Below are 22,260 nucleotides of genomic sequence, written 5' to 3' on the forward strand. Positions count from 1 at the left end.
GCATTCCCCATTTCTTTGTGATGGCCTTGAAGATGTCCGGGTGTAGCATCCATTCGTGAGCATCCGAGGTGGTTCTGCTTAAAATGTCTGCTAGGGTGTTCTCTTATCCCGGTACAAATATTGCCTGTAACTGGATGTTGTAGCTGAGAGCCAGATTCCAAAGGTCCAAAGTCATTCTGCATAGGGGTAAGAATGAGTGCCTCCCTGTTTGTTGATGTACCACATGACTGTGGTGTTGTCTGTCCTTATCATCAAATGGCCTTCTTTGAGGAATGGTCTGAATTTTAGGATTGCCAGTTTTACTGCCAGCATTTCTTTTTGGTTTATGTGCAGGTGCAGCTGGTCCTGAGTCCACAGTCCTTATGCATTTGTCCAGCATGTGTGTCCCCCATCCTAGGTCTGAGGCATCCGTTGTGATGGTTTGGGTTGCTCGAAAGTTGTGGAAGGGTAAGCCTGGGTTTGACTGGCATGCCCGAGCCCACCATAGGAACTCCTGTTTTAAGCATGGGATTAGTGGTATTTCTGTTTCTAAGCTGTGCCTGTGTTGAGACCATAAATTCTTTAGGTACCACTGTAACTTTCTCATATGCAGTCTGGCATGTGGGACCAAGATTATGCATGATGCCATGAAGCCCAAGGCCTGCAGAACTTTTCTTGCTGTTAATTTGTTCTGCTTTGTTAATGCCAAGAAGTAAAGAGGGAGTTCTTTTTGTTTTTCTGCAGTTAGGAATGCCATCTGTTTTACTGTGTCCAATTCCACGCCCAAGAAAGTTGTTGTCTGGGATGGTATCAGTCTTGACTTTTGAAAATTGACTGTGTATCCCAGGGCTTGTAGCAAGTAAATGACCCTTTGTAAATCTGTTGTCAGCTTGCTTTTGTTGTCCGCTTGTAACAGGCAGTCATCCAGGTATGGATAAATTTGGATTCCCTGTACTCTGCAGTGAGCGATTACTGATGCCAGGCATTTTGTGAATACTCTGGGCGCAGTAAGCTGCAAAGGGCAATGCTGAGAATTGATAATGTTCTGATCCTGCAAGAAATCTGAGGTATCTTCTGCAATTTGGTCGAATGGGGGCAGGTAGGCCTCCTTGAGATCTAGAGTTACCAGCCAACACTCCTTGCCCAGCATGGGAAGAAGTTGCTGTAGGGTCAGCATTTTGAATTTTGGGACAATGATGTATGTGTTTAAGATGGACAGGTCGAGAATAGGTCTCCAGTTTTTTCTTTTCTTGGTACTAGGAAGAGTCTGGAGTAGAATCCTTTGCCCTGTTCTGTTATTGGTACCCTTTCCACAGCTCTCATCTTTATTAATCCTGCTGTCTGGTGCAGGGCTTCTATTTTTTGATTTGGGGGCAGGTTTGGCATTCCTCTTTTTACTGGTAAAGTGTGGAAGTGGAACCGGTAGCCTTGGTCTATGGTTTGCAAAATCCACTTGTCTTTTGTAATATAGTGCCAATTGTTCGAGAATAAGGCTAACTTTCCGCCTAATGGTGCTGCTATTTGCTCCCTGGTAGGCGGAGTCAGAGCCAAGTCACTGTGATTGTCCTGTTGCAGTGGCAGTGGTTGCGTCTGTGCCTCGGTTATTGCCTTGCCACTGTCGGCCTCTGTAGGCACCTCGTCTGGATTGATTTCTGCCCCTAGAGCCTCTGTTCCTGCGGCTTTGGGATCTTGTGGAGTCAGGAAAGGACCAATTTTGGCAGGCCAGTTCCTGCTAAACCTTGGGGCTGAACCTGTAGGAAATCTTTAACTGTTTGTACAGATTTTGCCTTCTCTTCCATTTTCTTCATTACCTGCTGGGCAGGTTCCCCAAATAGACTGGCCTTATCCATAGGAGCATCCAATAGCTTAGCTTTAACATGATCCGGCAAGACCTGTTCTTTCAACCATGCATGCCTTCTTATCACTGTGCCAGTCATGGCTGATCTAAATGAAGCCTCCAGTGCATCATAGCCACATTTTAAAGAATGGTTACTAACCTGCTGGATGTTATTCACCATTTCTAATACATATTTCTTATCTAAAGATTCATCAGAGGACAGCTTTTTAATTAAATGATCAAGCATAAACTCTTGGTATTGGATCATGTGAAACTGACAGTTTAAAGCTCTAGCTGAGAGAGTAGCAGAGGTGTAGACTTTTTCCCCCATCTCTCTAAGGACCTGGATTCCCTTTCAGAGGGAATAGGGTTTTTTGCTGTGGTCGAGGCTACTGCCTTAGGCCCCTGGGATATAGTTTCCGGGTCTGCAAGTGGGGCCTTGTATAGGTGGTGATGAGTGTCTGGCACCCTGTAAAATCTATCTGGTTTGGCAGGGGCTGGAGGTAAAGAATCAGGTGCAGTGCAGACATCATTAAATGCATCGTCCACAACAGATAGGACAGGAGGTATAGCTAAGGGCCTATGTTGTGGTAAGCGCAGAAAAGTCCTAAGCCTTTTTCTTGAATCTGAGAAATCTTGTCCCTGCCATTGGAATTGTTCTCTCATGGCATGTAAGTTTTCCCCAAAGGAGAATTCCTCTGGTGGAGAGGCAGCTGGAATGGATTCTTCAGCATTTGAATCTTCATAATTGGAAAAAGGAGCCTCTGGCTGGTCTGTAATGTCTGAGTCATCCACAGAATCATCAGAGGACACAGGCTCGGGGCGATCTGCTCTAGGTCTCTTTTCTGGGGGCTGAGAGGCCCTGTCTGGGTGAGATTGGGATCCCTAATTAAGGATATTAAATCTTCTGCCAGAGTAAGCATTTGTGAACTAGAAGTGGGCCTGAGTGAGGGTGGTTTAACAGGTACTGATTTAGCTGATTTGGCTGCTTTAGCCCTGGCAAAGGCCTTAATAGACATGGCTGCAGGAGGCCTAGCAGCACCACGTGCTGGGGTAGAGATATCCAAGGGGATGGTGTCTGATAGATCAGTAGGAACCACAGTTGTAGGCAAAATTTCTGAGGCTGATTCAGATAAGGTAGCAGGAGCCTCAGTAGTAGTCATGGATTAGGCTGAAGATTGACCAGTTTTCTAGATTGCGGCCGAAACAGAGACACTCGCAACTTGCTTAACCGTGGTTTCGGTCGAAACCGCGGACCGGCGATGTCGGTCTTTCCTTTCGCGTTTTTTAACATTTTGGGTAGTCGGGGATCCACGGCATAATGTATGCAAAATCTGAGCGAAAAACTGTTCAGCAAACTCCGACCCGCCTAAGCGTTATCGGTTGAAGGAAGCACAGGCGAACAGGCAGCAACGACGTGGTCTGGGCCTAAGCAAGGCAAACAGTAAGAGTGGAAATCTTTATGAGGTATTTGTTTCCCACAAGTTAAACAGTTATTGACTTTTTCTGACATCGGCTGAGGCAAGAAAGGGTCCCCAACGGGTACTTAGCTTTAGAAGTCTTGAGTAGTATTCGGTAGTAGTAATCTCTGGATCTGACCGACCGGCACTTGCGAACAGCTTCTGCTTGGCGCCCACGCAAGAAAGACTGAGGAAAATGGCGGCTGATGCCTTTATACCCGAAGACCAGCAGAGATGACGTCGGGTGGAGTGCGACATCAGCCGAAGCCGGACCCAGACTTTGGAATCCGGCCGACCGAAGGGCTGCCTGACGACAGGACAACCCATTTGTTATGACTGCAGATGCATCCATGAAGGACATCTGCAGACATACGTGAAGATGGCCTTGTGATTGTCCTTAGTGGAAGTGTCCAATTTGTACTCATAGTTACCCTTACAGTAATCCACCTGTGACCTATTATGCTCATTCAGACAAAGGTTGACATGCCGCCCAGTTGGTGCCTGCTCCAAATTTGCCCTGTATAACCAGTATAGCATCACATTATGTGCTTTGTCCATTTCTGCTGTCCAGTAAAGGGGTGTTCTCTACTTTGGCAGAGACAGGTTTTACAAGTAAGGTATTGTTGAGGCCATACAGCTATGTGGGTGGGCATGGACACAGGGTCAGAACACAGTTGGCCACCTCTACAATTTCAGCGTGATACTCATGCTTATTATACTACCCATGTCTGTGTCAGGGTAATGACACAACGTGTAGCTGAAGAGGTATAACTCTGTTGGATGCACAGAAACTAAGGTTACACACAAATACAACATGCACAGCTTATTCACTTGACATCTTGTATCCCATGTCAGTTGCTATGAGGCAGCCAGGTACACCAACCCATACATACATATGCACAGGTAATACATGCTATACATTTCTGTTCTCTGTCAGTATGGCACACTGTTATGACAGTCTTGCTGCTCATTCAGTCATGTCAACCTGTTAGGGCAGGACATCTGTAGGAGAATGCACATACTTGGTGGGCTATGGGCCACACTTAGTGACACTTTCTTCATATTGCTGTAACACACATATTCATTTGATAGTGCAGTAGCCGTTGCATTCACAGACATACCCTGGAGGATGTCTGATGCTCATATGGCAGGCAGAGAGGTGATAGGCTAGGTGTGTGGTAGTGAGGGTAAGAACTGTTAATGTTGTGAGTATGACTGGTATGGGGACAGAGCTAGCTGATATGCTGGACAGAGGAAATGTGGATATATTGTTTGTGTCAGAGACCAGATGGAAGAGGTGTACATCTATGTGTATAGGAGTTGGGTCCAAATAGTTCTATCTTGGTGTGTATGGGAGGGGAAATGGTGTAGGGGTTAAGCTGAAGGAACATTATGAGTGTTTGTGGAGGTGATAAGAGTGTTGGGTAGAGTGATGTTCATGAGGCTGGGAATTGATGGTGTAATGTTGATAGTTGTTAATGCACATTCTCCACTAATTGTGTGTCTGATGGGTGAGACAGACGTACTTTGGTGTGGTATAAAGTGGTGAAGTGCGTACCTAAGGGTAAGTGAGTGGTGATTGGAGCAGATTTCAATGGGTATGTTGGTGAAGGCAACAGAGGGGATGTAGAAGTAATGTGTAGATATGGTGTTAAGCAAAGGAATGCAGAAGGTGAGATAGTGGTGGAGTTTGCAACAGAGGTTGGACATGGGTGTGGTGAATACATTGTATTACAACACTGAGGGGCATAGGGTGACATACAAGACTAGAGGAGGATGCACACAGGTGGATTATCTCCTATGCAGGTGGCCCTGTTTGAAGGGGATTGGTAACTGTAAAGTGGTGACAGGGGAAAGTGTAGTTAGGCAGCATGGAAGGTTGGTCTGTGGGATGATGTTGGTGATCACATAGAGGGGGAGGAGTGTGAGGGCAGCACCATGGATCAAATGATGGATACTGAGAAAGGGTGAGTGTGAGGTTGAGTTCAGGGAAGAGTAAAGACAGGCAGTGGGTGGCAGTGAAGAGTTAGTAAATATCTGGGTAACTACATCTGAGCCAGTAAGAGAGATGAGTAGAACGGGGCTTGGTGTGACATCTGCACAGTGGAAGGAGGACAAGGAGACCTGGTGGTGGCATGAGGAAGTACAGGGGAATATAGAGAGAAAGAGGTTGGCCAAGGAGAAGTGGGATTGTCAGACAGGTGCAGAACGTAGACAAGTGTATAGGGAGATGGGGTGCCTGGCAAACAGAGTGGTGGCAAAGGCTGAGGATGGGGCACCTGAAAGGTTGTATGTAAGGTTGGACACCAAGGATGGAGAATAGGACCTGTACCAATTGACTTAACAGAGGCATGAAGCTAGGAAGGATGTGCAGCAGATAAGGCTGAGAAAGGATAATAGTGGAAATGTACTCACAAGCGAGGAGAGTGTGTCGAGAAGCTGCAAACAGTAATCTGAGGGGCTGTTGTGTGAAGAGAATGACAGCGTGAGAAGGTTGGATGATGTGGGTATGGTGAATCAGGATGTGCAAGAGATTATCAAGTGGGAAGTAAGGATAGCTATGAAGAGGTTTAAGAATGGAAAGGCTATTGGTCCATATGCCATACCTGTGGAAGCATGGATGTGTTTAGAACAAATGGCAGTGGTCTTTTTAACAGGATTGTTTACTGTAATCTAGGAATGTGAGATGATGTGTGAGGAGTGGATGAAATGTGTTTGAGTAATGATTATGAGAATAAGGGTGCTATACAGAGCTGTAACTACAGAGGGATAACACTGATCAGTCATAGCATGAAGGGTAAAGGGTGGTGGAAGCTAGGTTAAGAAGGGAGGTGAGGATTACTGATCAGCAGCATGGTTTCATGCCAGGAAAGAGCAATACAGATGTGATGTTTGCTCTGAGAGTGTGATGGGGACATACAGAGAAGGTTGAACATAGCTGCATTGTGTCTTTGTGGACTTACAGACAGCATATGACAGGATGCCTAGAGAGGCACTGTGGTATTGTATGAGGTGGTCAGGAGTGACGGAGGAATCCTTAAGAATGCTACAGGATATGTAAAAGGGTAGTGTGACAGCGGTGAGTTCTGCATTGGGAGTGACAGGTGTTTTTAAGGTGGAGGTGGGAGTACATCAGGGATCAGCTATGAGCTCTTTCTTATTTGCAGTGGAGATGGACAGGTTGACAGACATGATTAGACAGGAGTCCCCCTAGATTGTGCTGTTTGCAGATGACATTGTGGTCTGTAGTGAGAGTAGGGAACAGGTTGAGGAGACCCTGGAGAGGTGGAGGTGTGGTGTAGAGAGGGGAGGAATGATGGTCAGCAGGACTAACACAGAATATATGTGTGTGAATGGGAGGGACAATGGACGAATGGTGAGGATGCAGGGAGTACAGTTTGCACAGGTGGAAAGGAGGAAATACTTGGGAACAACAGTTCAGACTAATGGCGAGTGTGGGGGAAAGGTGACGACATGAGTACAGGCAGTATGTGGGTGGTGGGGAAGAGTGTCATGTGTGATCTCTGACAGACAAGTACCATTAAGAGTGATAGGGAAGGTCTACAAGAGGGTAGTGAGACCAGCTATGTTATATGGGTTGGAGACATTGGCATTGAAAAAAGAGGCATAATTCAGAGCTGGACATAGCAGAGTTACTGATGGTATGATTTGCAGTGGGTGTGGCCTAGCAGTGTCACAGTCAGTACTGTGCAACACACACTCCAGTAGTGGTCATATGTGAGCCATCCTTTCCTGGGGTGACTCAGGGCCTTGAGCTGTGTTCTATGTCACTGCAGATAGACACAGTTTCTATGGCCATAGGTTCTGCTCAGCAATATATCAGTGCAGCATGTGTTGTGGAGACATAATATTGTTGAACTTCCTATCTTCCACGTTTACATGCCCCCTACTACATTCCATTACAGGCTTGATTGTTTGACATAGCTGTGTTTATTTGTTTTCAGTTCAGTTGGTATACTCCATCAGTCTCAGTGTGTGTGTGTGTGTGTGTGTGTGTGTGTGTGTGTGTGTGTGTGTGTGTGTGTGTGTGTGTGTGTGTGTGTGTGTGTCTCTCTCTCTCTCTCTCTCTCTCTCTCTCTCTCTCTCTGAGACAGATGTAGGATATACATCTGTTTTGTATAGGCATCATTTTGCCTTTAGTAGTCAATGCTCATGAGCAGCTGATGGCCTGAGCACTAATTGGAGTGCCCCACTTGCTAATTGCATATGGAACAACTGTGGTATCATTCCCATACCCAATAGCATAGAAACACACTCCTATAACTGAGTACTTCATGCGGGCATTGCCCTTTTCCTTGCCTAGGAGGAGTACTCCATGGAGGTGTGTGACAAACAGCCTCACAGAGTGCAGTTGGGAATACCTCTTACAACAAACACTGTGGAGACAGCCCAACAAACTGGGGGAGAATGTTCCAGACATAGGGACAGAATGTAAGTATTGCTGTTATACAGTTGAACTAATGCTAGTTTGACAGGGTTTGTGTGGATATGGCTGCTCTGCATGAATTTTAATTTGATATTGTTATGTGGTTGACATAAAGTCCAAATGTAGGACTATCCACAGACTAGCCAGAGTCTGGACATTTATATTTAGTATGTTACTCACGCATTTGTTGGCCTTGGAAATTAAGTAGCATACTTTGAGGATTGTAGTCAGTAAACGGTAACATCCATGTGTGTTTCTGACTTTATATCCCACAGAACAGATATGTTACAACAATCCTATTACACCAGCAACTTTCTCAGTTTATGACAGCATTATGTCATTAATGCCCCTGTGTTCGGGCCTCTGCCCCCAAATATGTCAGGCTTTGCTCATTATATAGTGACTTCATTCCAGACATCATCCCAGTGATGTATCAGACTGCTAGACATGTTACGTGTAGGGGGCCTTATATATAAGGACGAAGCTTGTATCCTCTGTGGGACTCTATACAGTTGATAGAACTGTGTATTTCTGGCAATTGTTGACAGACTGTCAGGACTGTGTAGCAGTATACTGTGAATGTGTTATTTGGCCTGGGGGGGGGGGGGTAGATGTAAGTGTTGAGGGTCCTTTTCTATCTGACTTTGCATGCTGCTCCAGCTTCTGGTGCTCTACCAGCTATATATGTTTGTAAGAGCAGACTGAGACATGTCCCATACCACAGTCAGGCATCATACTACACTGAATTGGACCAGTATATGTAGGGGCAGTGTGTGAGTGGCAAACATGCTGATGATTTTGTTCACACAGTCCATATACTCTACTGTTCCTGTGGCTTACCAGTATGTCACTTTGAATGTGGTAAGATTGGTTCTGGGTATGCGCTTTATGCCGGTGTCTGTTGGTCAGTGCTGTTACATCCCTGTAGTGCCTGATATATTTGCAGTTACATGTGTACTCCCCCCATAGAAAAATAGGGTTTGTGTTGTGTCAGTCTGCCTGTAGTTTTGACAGTACTTGGAGACATGCCTAGCAACTCAGTGTAGTTTCCCTATTGTGATGTTATGTCCAGATATTTATCAGATGTACTGTTGCCTGGCCCCCATATGTGTTGTGTATGTCTGACATAGGAGTGGGATGATGTGAAAGATGTATGTCAATGGGTTGAGGGGAGTAATTTGGTTTTAGACTTGGGCTATTCCAGTCAATATATAGTACAACAGACAGAAGGGTATTACTGCATCAACTGTGTCCCCTTATCTATTCCAGTATTTGGGATATGTTCCCAGTTTCATGGCTTTACATCCCCCACCCCTGATCAGGCTTGGTACAGATTTGTTGCACTAAGCGGTTCTGAGCATATCTTTCGACTGGCCAAATTTTTTCACACTTTCCAGGATTATTGCTCATATGTATGTTCTGTTCCACAGAATCGTTATTTTCATTTCTATGGTAAATCACTGTGATGATGTGAGGATTTCTGTCTGTAAATGATGACATAAATTTCAGTTTCAGAACTCACACCCTTCTGGATATGTATGATGATAGGAACCCTGTTACTGTAGGAACTTTCTACATTTATAACTGCAGTACGTACATTATGTCGCTGTTCTTGGACCATTTTCCCCCCATTTTGACAGCCTTTCTCCAGAATTATTGCACTAAGAGGTGTAGAGGTATGTTGCTGTGTATGACTCCACTACGTGTTATGGGCATAGCTCTATATATATATATATATATATATATATATATATATATATATATATATATATATATATATATATTCCTTTTTTGATATCTATACATATGTTTATATAACAATATATATATATATATATATATATATTCTATACATATTTTTTATATGTATAGCTCCATATATCTGATGTATATACTTTTTAATATTTCTCTATCACCACAGTAGGTATATTTGGGAAGGTAGGTTGGTAGGAAGACAGACAAGTCAGACAAGACAGCAGACAAGGTAGTATATGACATGTGAGGGGTAAACACCTTGGACGAGGAGGGTGGTTGGGAATCGGACGTCCACGAGCCCCCAAATAGATACAATGGGACTGAGGTCCCCACCCATGGGCAGTCAACACTGCACCTTCATGGCCTTAAAGGTGGATCTGCTGGGGGCTGAGCAGGAGGGGCAGGCTGACCCTCAAGATTCGCCATGCAACCCTTAAGCTGGAGTAGCAGATCTTCGAACCCCTTTTGAAGCTCGCTATGCACCAACCCCTGGACCTGACTTTGCGTGATTGTGTCCTGCAGTCAACACTGCACCTTCATGGCCTTAAAGGTGGATCTGCTGGGGGCTGAGCAGGAGGGGCAGGCTGACCCTCAAGATTCGCCATGCAACCCTTAAGCTGGAGTAGCAGATCTTCGAACCCCTTTTGAAGCTCGCTATGCACCAACCCCTGGACCTGACTTTGCGTGATTGTGTCCTGTCCGTGCCAGCTCCTGGGGGGGACGTGCTCCATCCCCTGAGGTGGCTCCACCCAAAGGTGGTGCAGGACCAGCAGGCAAGGAGGTCCCTGGTTGGGTCCCAGATGTGCTGGGGCCCAGTGCCATAGCTAGTTGAGGTGGTACAGGCGGATCCACTGGGATTGGCCTTCCCAGACGTGCTCTGGTGTTGCAGTTTTATAACATATGTTGGTTAGTCATGAAAAACACATTCCAGGATTAGTTATAACAGCATGCATAGGTATTCCCATTAACCCAAAATAACAGATTTGGAACAGTTGCAAAGCAAACAGAACACATGAATATATGGAATCACAGAGGGAATTATAACGGCATGCAGGTTACATTGATAGCAACAGGCCACCAATGATAGTATTTGAACAGGGAACAGTAATAGTCAAACATTTAAATATTTGTAGAACAATAGGATACATGTCCCAACAGCAGGTTTGGTGAAAAACATACCCATTGATTTATGTGTTTAGATTATTGGTGCAGATAGGTTGGGGGAGAGAGAGAGAGATGTCAATTAACAACTGTATAGGCTTCAATTGCTCACAACTTTAATGATCATTGCTCTAATTATTACTCTCGAAGTATTACCTCACTTTACTTATCTATGGCCTTGGATTGGGCAGTGGTATGTTTGTACACAATGTATAATTACACCCTTCTTACAGCTAGTTTATACCTTTTTTTACCAGGCAGACCCGTGGAGGAAGATTCTGTTAACACTACCTGACTGTTTCTACCCATATTCACATAGGCAGGGTTACATATGTGCACTCATACTGTGTGTGTGTGTGTGTGTGTGTGTGTGTGTGTGTGTGTGTGTGTGTGTGTGTGTGTGTGTGTGTGTGTATATATATATGTGCGTGTGTGTGTGTGCTACTGCCATACTCTGCCTTGATTTCTATCGGTCATCTTGGGTGTTGGTGGCAGTGACCACTAGCTCTGACAGCATGACACTTTAGGGATATTTCTTGGAGGAGTGTATGTACTTATCTTGCTGTCATTTACAGCCTTGGGGTTGGACAGTGGGTGTTGTACACAGTGTATAAGTACAGCCTTCTTACAGCTAAGATATACCTTTTCTTATCTGGCAGAGCTGTGGAGGAAATTTATGTTAACACTACCTGACTGTTTCTACACATATTCATATATTCCTGGGTAAAATTATGCATACAGCTTACTACTACTCCCGGGATTCAAACAGCGCCTGTTTGTGCAAAAAATACAAGTTTATGTTTCATCAGAATGAGATATTGAGAACTGATGTGTTTTTTTTTACTGTTTTCTGTCTAATACTCTCTTGGTTGTACAATCTGACCTTGTAATTCTGACATTCATGCATGGCAGATAGTTGCATTAAAAAATTAAAAATTAAAAAATACTTCTTTACTAATGTATGCACACTGTGCACATCTCTTGAATAAGGCACACAAACTTTAAGCTTATTATCTTTCCTATTTTCTACCCTGGCGGCTCCCGAAAAATATGGCCTTGCTCTTGTCTCAAGAGATGTCAAGAGGTACACAGACATTATTAATGAACATTGGAAAATTCTAGCAACAGATCCACAGATTTGTGGATTGATAGGAATGAAACCCCAATTCACATATAGGAATAAAAAGAATTTGAGGAGTAGGTTATGTAATGTTAGAAACATAGTCCATGAGAAGGCTGTTGTTGGAACTAAACCTTGTGGTAAATGTGCACAGTGTGCATACATTAGTAAAGAAGTATTTTTTAAACATCCAGACACTGGCAAAATCTTTGACATTAGGGTTAGTGCCACATGTGAAACTACACATGTAGTTTATTTGGCCAGTTGTTTATTATGCAATAAATTCTATATAGGTAAGACAGATAGGTCTTTAAAAGAAAGAATTAGAGAGCATATTTACCACATTAGGAAAGGGTCTTGTGTCAATGCCCTAGCGAAGCATGTTTTTAAGCATGGGCGAGCAACATAAATTTCAGTTCATGGTAGTATGTAGAACTTATGAGAATTGAAGGAGTGGAGATATAAGGGCTAGAACAGAGGAGATGGAGGCGAAATGGATAGTTATGCAAACCATGGTCATGGGCTTAATGAATCCATGCCCATGAAACCAGTTCTGGGCAAAAGAGCTTTACATAGGTAGTCCTTTTTTACATATAGATTAAAGTTTTCACAATACTTTCATGTTTTTAATGCATGTTTTTAAAGTATAGTTTTTCAGTATTGTATGTGTTTACATTTTGATATACAATATATTTTAATGCAAGTTTACACCTTTAAATGTGATTGATACAAGTCATGTGATGTAGTTCATGTGTTTAAAAAGGTGTGTTTTATCACTTTGTATATACACCTGAAGAAGCTTTGTGTGAAAGCGCTTGTGTTATATTAAAGACAACATTGCTAGCTACCATTGTCTGAAGTTATATTGTTTTTGAAATCCTGGAGTATTGCCTCAGCAGCCTTTTTTACGTTTGTGGACTTGTGTTTTTTATCTACGGAGGTACCTGGCATTTTTTGTGCGTTGTTTGTTACATTATGCTTAAACTTTGTTCGGGACAGAAAAAAAAATAAACAGGTGTTTTATTTTTATTCACTTTAGGGGTATGCACATTACTTTCTGCCTCTTAGGGCAGGACATCTGGACAACTACATCATACAGGGGGTATTATTTTACATGTTCCTCTCAGGAACATGCTTACTTATTTGGTATGCCAGCATGTACAGTGGCATACCATTTTGGGCATTATCTGTGCTGGACTATTGTGTGGGGCTGTGCTTCTGTGTGTGTTCTAATATATTTTGTCCATGGACACTGTTATGTTGTGATAACAGTGTCCGTGGACACTGTTGGTTGCTATAGAATTGCCGTACTCTAGAGTGCAGGGGGCATGTGTACTGTGCGAGCAATGCTCAGACACACCCCCTGCAGTCATTCCCGGATCGTGCACGCACAGGTTATACAGCAGTGTGCCTTCATGAATATGCAAGGCGAGCTGCTGTGCTGCACTGGCACGATCTGCTCCATGCAAGAATAGCACTATTTGATGAGCCCCAGGGTAAGTGTCTCCACTGAAAACTCAGCTATGTCTTCTGAACTATATTATTAAGAATGTGATTTTCCCATATCCAGTGAGGTCACACTGATCAGTTGTTCAAGAAAATGAAGCAAAAATATTGGTATCACTAGTTTATTTATTTATTTTACAATTGATGACCATGAAAGTACACTGGACACAGGTCCTTTTTCAGTGGAGGCCCGGGAAGAAAAGCTCCACAAATAACATGACATCTGAGATACAATTGAAATTCAGTGGTGCATCATATTATACAAGTTGGTTGTAAATCAAACCTCGATAGCAAAATATTAGAAAAATAAGACAAAAGGCAATTTACACAGAGATATGCAAGCAAATGAGACAGCAAGTACCTTGTCAATCAGTATACAATTTGCAAGGTAAAAGTCATAGGTGACTATAATAGATACATTAATTAGTGATAAATGCTCAAATAGTTGGTTAAAGAGTGTAATAAAGGACTAATAGAACTAGCCAGGGCATGTGCAGGAGCATAACCAGGTAGCATGGAGGTGAGTCCTTAATGCTTTCGTAAACTGGGTTAGTGAGGAGATGGAAGATATACTTGTTGGTAGGGAGGTCCATATTTTAGAAATGCTGTCAGAAAAGAGAGACTATTCTGACCTCTTAGAAGACTGCACAGTAGTTGAAGACAGAAGAGTCTAAAAAACAGGCCTTTGTCCATTGCCCATCACTGGCACAAGAAAGATTTTAAATAAAGTATTCTTTCTTTTCAGAGATGTGGGGACCCAGTGAACAGCATGCTTTTGTAATAGTTGAGAAGCTTTCCTCAATACTATATGAGCATCATTTAAAGTGATTTGATGATTTAATACAGAAGTAGAAATGCACAGAAATTCTACTGCATATCACAAAAGATCTCAACGGTCTGTAATATTGTCCTGAGAGATATAGAGGAAATGCTGACCACATACTACTACAGGTTTGGCTGGCAGAAATGGGGGGGGGGGTAAAATATTATTATTTGTTTTTCTTGTTATGTTTGACTCTTTTTTGGGGTATCCATGGCCTCTCACCTCTCCCTCTCCCTCTCCCTTTTGCTGATGTGGTTGCCACTGTGGTTTCACAAAATTTCATAACTTGCAGTTCTTTGGTTGGCTTTTGTGATTAATTAAAATATGGCTCTGCCTAACATTAGCATTGCTAAAACACATCGGCACTGTGAAGATGTTTATACATATATTGTTTGTTCATATCAGCAAACATAGTTAGTCTATCAACAAACATAGTTTTTCTTCTTACTTAATGGAAAGGCCAAATCCACTGCAACGCACACAATGTTTGCTTAATGAATAAATTTAAAAATGGCTTTTCTGATCTTTTAGGTTTCTGCCAACTTGTCTATGAAGTGGTAAACAGTTAAGTGACTATAAATTTGACTTTTCTTTTCCTATTGTTTAAAAGGTCACCTGTTGGTTTACTATAAAGAAGCAAATGCTATGTACTAACCACAATGATAGATCAGAATGAGCAGGTCCATCCTCAGTTGTGGTACAGCTTAATCATCAGAATTACCATTCTAAAGACTTAATCCTTGCCTGTGATATAAATAGGACCTGCTGGAGAGAAAGGCATATATCCCAGAGACTACTTCGTCTCTGGAACAAGCTCCCCATCCATGTGAAGTAGAGTTCCTACCTAACCCAATTCAAGTGCAACTTGGACAATTGGATGGGGAACAGGAAATTTATCCCTGGTTTGGCACCTATGTCTCTAATGGACACAGACAACCTGCAAATGTTTCATCTCCTGGGCCCCTGCTTGTAAATGTTTCATCTTCTAAGCCCCTGCTTACACTTATCAAGTGTTTTAGAACTTCTCAGAGATTTGGGATTCATGGCTTGGCTTAAAAAGGCCCTTTTGGTCATTAGCCTAGTAAACACCTATGCAGCTATGAACCTATGAAGAGGCTTCAGGACAGCTCAGCATATACAACTTTCCAAGTTTACTTTGAGCTATTCTCTTATCCCAGAAAGCACCACAGTGCCATTCCTCTCCAGATTTCTTGCAAGTTCTTTGAAAGAGAATAAAGCTTTGCATTTTGCCTCTAGGTCCACTACAACAGAGGATGGGAAAGGAGGGTGGGTGATGGCCCTGTTTATCCAAGACTATTGTTATACTAAGCATATAATTTCTGCATCTGGTCTGTAGTGTTCTATTTTCATTAACAGCAGGACAGAGTCCTAAGCTAATGCTTTTGTATAGTTTCAGTTAAAATACTCCTTATAAGCATGACTCAAAAGGAAGACCTGGATCAAAATCACATGCATCTTTTAGTGACTTGTAAAAACATTAAGAAAAGACCAGGTAGATGCTGCACAAATAAAACACAGAACTTCATTTAAGAAAAAAAGTCCTGAGAAGTATTGATTGCTGTTGTAGAAAGAGCTGTTGGATTTGATGGGAGAAGCTAATTGCACTAGTGATAATAAATCTAAATGTACTCTGTTAGCTATGTCGCTATGGTGACTTTAGGCTTTTTCATTTTATTGAAGAAAGAGATAAAAGATCTGTGGAACCTTTCTGATAGACTTTGTCTTATTCAGCTGGTAATGCACATTTGTGTAATAAAGACAGCTTACTTTACATTACAGTATTGAAGAAAGAAAATGGAAATATCTGCATTGGATGATATTGGATTATATAGCAATTTTTAGACATAACAAAGGAGATTAATCCTGAGGGAAGCCCTATCTTTATGGTGAAAATTGAATATGCAGGATCAACTGACAGGGCTGCAGCACAGAAATTCTCCAGGCTAAACTAATTTCCACCAAAAAGTCTTCAAAGAGAGAGAAAGCTTAACTTATTGAAAGCTGCAGGCTCAAATTGAATAAAGAAAGTTAATCCAGTACAAAGTATATATTCCAAGGCAGAGCTGTGTCAATTAATGATGATATCAAGACAAATGTACATTTAAAAAAATGATTTATATACATTTAAAGAAGCCAAAAATTAATACTCAACACCCTGGTTTAAATCTGATTTGATAAGTCTGCAAGATAGACTTTGATAGAAAAATGACAAGAGTCCAGAATTAAAATCTGCGCCAGATATATACGAACAGGTGAAACTACAGTGGCTTAAGGATTAAGATCATTGAGATGGGCCAGAAGGAGAGGCATACCCACTTACAAGTCTTGTTTATGTTTGGTTATTGAGTGGAGATTATCTGTACCGCTCTAGAAGGGAAGAAAGTGTTCTAGCCTGTAACAGAAGTAGAGAAATTGTACGGTTAACAAAAGGGATGGAATGTCCTGATGAGGTTTTTCTGTTGGGTGATACAAAAGGGTCCTGAGTGGATGCAATGGAAGTGGCCACACCAACAAGTATGACAGTAGCAGGACAGGCCATGACTGCCAAGACTTGAGAATGACCTCTGAATCCTGTTGTTAGACTTGTCAACAAAACAGAGTAGTCAAAATGGCTTTTACTGTAATATAAGACCAGAAATTCCCAATTCTAATCATCGGACTGAATTTTGAAGTCACCTTCATAATATGTGTATGCTTATGGGTTCAGAGGTCTACTAGAAAGACCTCAGAAAATGCAAAATAAAGAAACTGGAATATCATACAGAAGTATGCTCAGAACATCAAAAGACAGTTGGGGAAACTGGCATCAGAATTCTCAGAACATCAAAAGACAGTTGAGGTAAATGGCATCAGAATTCTCATTCACTGACATCCTATATACCTTGGTCACAGTAAATGATTTAAATAATTCCTATTCATCTAAAATTATGGTTGCTGATCCATTACATCAGCAACTCAGTGTCTCGTGACTCGTGACATCAGAATTCTCAAGTACTGATATCCTTGCATGCCTTGAGCATGCTCAGGCATGCAAATCACTCCATGCCAGCATAACTTATGGTTACTGACCTACTACTGCCTCAGGTTATCCAGTAACTGGTTATTGATTTCAAGCCCCTGAATTTATTAATGCAAAACAGTTTTCTAATTAGGCAAGTCCAGCAATGTAGAGGGTATTATTGAGAACAATGAGTTAATCAAGCGGTTGGCATACATGGTATAAGGTTAACATTTTTACAGAAGCTCAACGTCAATATTTTTTACTGAAATTTCCCATTCTGCAGCATAATCTTCCTACATACCCTTCATGAAATGCAAAAACAGTTCTGTATTATCATCAACGTTACGATTAACTTTTGTAATGATACTGATTCATAGCACATTATGAGGTTCAATTCTAGTAGTCTGGCCTCTTGCATTATTTAGAGATGAACTTATAAAAAATTTATTCCATTAGGCCCCTACTTCAAGTTTTTTTTTTTTTTTTTAACAAAAAGTAACTGCTTAAATTAAGATTATTTCGAAAATCAGAACATGCAGTAGCTTTAAGTAGGAAGTCACAGGGAGATACTCCAGAGATGTTAACTAGAAGCAAGAAAAAAAAGAAAAAAGATTATCACAATTCTGAAATTGTCAACAGTTTACCTTTGCAGGATGTAAGTGTTTAATGTACTACAGTGCAAAGGCAGGAATGCATCAGCTAATTTCAATATCCTTTCTTTATTCTACAGATCATAACCTATAGAGACTATGTCCCTCGAGTCATTGGCACAGAAGCAATGCAGAAATACCTCCCCAACTATACCTCTTACAATGAGTCAGTTGATCCTAGAATAAGCAATGTGTTTGCTACCGCTGCTTTTCGCTTTGGACATGTGACAATTCAACCAATCATGCAGCGGTTAAATGACGACTATAAAGAGAATATCCAGTATCCCAACATTTTACTACACTTTTCCCACTTCGCTACCTGGAGGATTATATTGGAAGGTAAAGTATCATATATTTTTGCAAAAACACAATCAGCTTAAATAAAGTAGAAATGATACTTGCATATAGTACTTTCAAGAAGCCGACACATTAAACACATATTTTTCCAAAATCTATTTGGAAGGCAATACTAAATAAGGGCCTTCCCTTTCAAAAATGATAAACTGCATCATTTAAACATTCATTTTCATATTACATTTATATTGCTGCTGTCATGTTTTGAAAGTTACTGGTTTGTAGGTTAATGCAAAAATGTTTCTGTTGACCACTTGCAATATCACCAGTTACCTTAATGTTATTATTGCTGTGAAAGTAAGGTTTCCCAGCTACACAGTACAAATGAATAAAGCCCTGCCTGTGATGCAGATAACATGTGTTAAAGTACCAATCCAGGCACTGCAAATGCTAAGGAAGAGAATGGGAAATGAGTGACTGGCTTGCTAATCCTGAGGTATGATGGTTCTCAGCTGCTAGTTCAACTGGCACTTCATTGCAAGGGTTTGAGTATGGAAACCAGGAAGCCAGTGATGAGGAAGACATGGCTACTCAAGCTGGTGATGGTAGCTCATGTTTTTGCATGCAAAGGAGCAAGCATACCCCTGCAGTAATACAGGTATTGATATCTCCATCAGTGGTGGGATTAAGTCTAGAAAGTGTCCCTTTATCCTTGCATCCTAGATAATGTAAAGTCAATAAGGAATGTGTATCATGTAGTTTCCAGTCCAGAGACAAGTATGAAGGACACCATAGGGCCCTAGTATGGTGGGGGGGGGACCATACATACCTGGGTCAAGGGATGAGGATGCATTCCACCAGCAGAGTGAACTGATGGCCAGATGGAAGCAGGGGCGCACAAAATCCACAAGACTGCCTGGATGATGGCCCCAACAGATGGTTCACCCCATAATGTAGTGGTACATTCCTAGTTTGGAGATTCACAGACTGACAGTGACTGGTGGAGGACTAATGGTCAGCAAGCATGCTGGCCAAAAACATCTAACAAAAGCATTTACATGAAAGTCCCCATCATAGCAAAACAATTCCTATGTGCAGTCCTAACTGTGATACAGTACACCTTCATACTGTTGCAGTAAAAGAAAAAACAATACACAGAGCAGTGAATGCAAATGGAATGTAAGCATACCAAGCAATACAGTTTAGAGTAGACAGAGAAGGATAATGTAAGATGAAGGAAAAAGTCAATCCCTCTATAAGCAAGTGAAGGAATCATGCATGGAACTGAAAAAGAAAGCAGAATCTTCAATGGAGTTAGTTATAAATCACTTCACTTTGAGAGTTAAAAGATGATAAACAAAAGGTACATACTTACTGCAATGGAATGCCAAGTGAGATGGTGGCTGAGAAGCACTTTACTCCTGACTAAGCAAGTCACGGCTACTTATTTTCCACCTCCAGCCTGCAATGACAAATATGGACTGGTAGGTCTATCTATATCACCTAGAGGATGAAGGTCAGAGCCGTTCTGGTAGCATAGATGGATAAAGTCCTGATAACAGTCCAGCTGCCCTTGTTTGATTAATAGTTCAGGCAACTAACAGAGAAGCTGCGGTGGATGGGTTTGCCCATCCTGGAGGAGAGAGTGGTTATGTGGGTGTTCCCTTTGCCAATCCCTGGTGGAGACAGGGAAAGTCACATGGGGGGGGTGTCCAAGCTGCCGCAGAGGTGGGATGATATGGAGAGAGAGAGAGAGAGAGAGAGAGAGAGAGAGAGAGAGAATTACAGGCACCAAAAGCAAATGGTAGTACAAGTAATAGAAAGGGACTAATAAGATGTGGTCATTTTTATGAGGGTAAAATGGAGAGAACTATACCCAATGGTATTTCTGAATATAATTATGATATAGAAAGTAAAAATGACAATAATACAATTTTAGACACACTGCAGTGTAAACAGTATGCCAGGTTTTTCATAGTTTCATAGTAGTGTACTAGACTATCTGCCCTGGGGCATTTACAAGCCTAGCCAATAGTGATGTGGCTTTCGCCACCCCGTATTATATAGCTGCGCCTCTCTAGTAGTGACACATGTGGGACCCCATTATTTAGTATACTATACCTCTGTCTAGTAGTGACACTGACTTGACTCCCGGGGTAAACTTACGATCTCCCATCCATGCATCGAGATTTTTCTTGAACAGTGCCAATGAAGGGCTCTGCCTCACATGAACTGGGATTTTGTTCCAGAGTATGGGTAACCTCTGTGTTATGAATCTATCCCTCCAGCATGTCTTATTTATATTTGTGCAGAGGTTGAAATCCTTAGCTCGCGTGGTTCTGGTGGATTTGGATTTTTTGAGATGGAGCATGTCCATCAGTTCTTGGTTGGACATGGCCTTATATGTTAGGCACAAATCACCTCTGAGCAGGCGGTATGCTACTGAATAGAGCTGGAGTTTCTTTAATCTAGCTGGATAAGGCATATGTTTGAGTCCCATGATCCTCTTGGTGAGGTACTTCTGGGGTCTTTCCAGTTGTTGTATGTGCCGGATGAGGTACATCCAAAATGGAGCATTATATTCAATCATGGGCCTGATAAGGGAGGAATATAGAGGTGCAATGACCTCCTTTGATCTGGATGAGAATCCCTTCATGATGAGATGGGCAAGGTAGAAAGTCTTTCTGACCACTTTGGCAACATGGTTGTCAAAGGAGAGGTCACTATCAACTTGAGTCCCCAGGTCTCTGATTACTTCTTCCGTACTCAGTGGGTTATTGTCTATGTGATAATTTGTGGGTACTTTGTTTTTCCCAAAGGGGATGACTATACAATTTTTGGCGTTAAGTTTGAGGCCATGATTCCGGCACCAGTTGTCCATTTCAGTGAGACCTTTCTGTAGGATGTGTGTGTCAGCAGGTGAATCGACTATGGCACCCAGTTTGCAGTCATCTGCAAACTTTGTCAGCCATAATCCTCCCATATTTGCTTTCACATCTGAGAAGTAAATGCCGAATAAGAGCGGTCCCAGGACTGAGCCCTGTGGGACACCACTCGTGACTGGTTTTGAGTCTGACATGGCTCCAGCAATTTTGACCTTATGGGATCTGTTTTTTAGCCAGTTTGCTACCCATCTTGTGACATATGGATTTACATTTAGGCTGCTGAGCTTGTCTATGATGCCAGAGTGTGGTATTGTGTCAAAGGCTTTAGCCAAGTCCAAGCAGGCAGTGTGGACAGCCTTGCCCTCGTCGATGGCACTAGTGACTGACTCGAAGAAGTCAACCAGGTTTAAGAGGCAGGATCTGCCTTTTACAAAACCAAACTGGGTGGGATCAAGGGTCTGCAGATCCCCAATGTCTCCATTTATGAGTTCCATGATGATTCGTTCTATAGCCTTGCAGACCAGGCTGGTCAGACTTATGGGTCGGTAGTTACCAGGGTCAGTGGAATTTCCCCCTTTGTGGAGTGGGACCACTGCTGCTGTGCGCCAGTGTTCCGGTACATATCCTGTAGTGAGGCTAAGATTGAATAGCGTTTTTAGGTGCGGGTTTAGTTCATCTTGAAGTTCACGTAACACGCAACCGGGGATACCATCGGGTCCCATAGATGCTGTGTTTTTTGCTTTGTTGAGTGCTGATTTTACCTGTACGTCTGAGATGACAGGTAGGTTACATTCAGCAGGGATAATTATTTCACCTTTCGGGGGTGAGGGAGGGGAGAAATTTGCACTGAACCTATCTGCCAGAATATTGGCAATGTCGGTAGGGTCAGTGAATTTTTTGTCATTGTGTACCAGCTCAGAGCATATCTGAGAATTTCCTCCCAAGGTTCTGACATAATTGAAGAAGGCCTTGTGATTGTCCTTGGTATCCTTGGCAATCTTTCTCTCAAAGTTGGCTTTAGATGTTTTTATGAGAGAACATAGTTTTCTACTTGTGCTGATCAGGGAAGCCTTTCCCTTGTGGGATTTGGCTTTGTCCTGCAGTAGCTTCCTTCTTTTGTTGTACAGTTTGTTTATAGCTGGGGTCCACCAAACCGGGCGTTTTCCCTTGGTGGAGAGGGTTTTGGTTTTAGTTGGGATTGCTTGATCCATGCATTCTTGGAGATGTCCGTAGAAGGCTTTTGTGTAGGATTCAGTATTTTGGGAAGTAGTTTCCATTAACCTAGTAGGCTTAAAGGATACCATTTCTGACTTATGGAGCG

The 22,260-nt window shown here is 42.3% G+C and overlaps 1 protein-coding gene across 1 annotated transcript in view; it reads left to right on the forward strand.

The window, feature by feature from the left end:
• The window catches only part of LOC122813724 (eosinophil peroxidase-like), a 341,523-nt gene that overhangs the window by 210,857 nt on the left and 108,406 nt on the right, over positions 1 to 22,260 (forward strand). The window contains exon 8 of the mRNA XM_044086190.1: positions 17,841 to 18,099. Coding sequence (XP_043942125.1) covers positions 17,841 to 18,099 — 259 coding nt within the window. The remainder of the gene's footprint in view (positions 1 to 17,840; positions 18,100 to 22,260) is intronic.

This window comes from Protopterus annectens, chromosome 10.part0, assembly GCF_019279795.1.
Source record: "Protopterus annectens isolate FY-2018-M chromosome 10.part0, PAN1.0, whole genome shotgun sequence".
Classification (NCBI taxonomy): Eukaryota; Metazoa; Chordata; order Ceratodontiformes; family Protopteridae; genus Protopterus; species Protopterus annectens.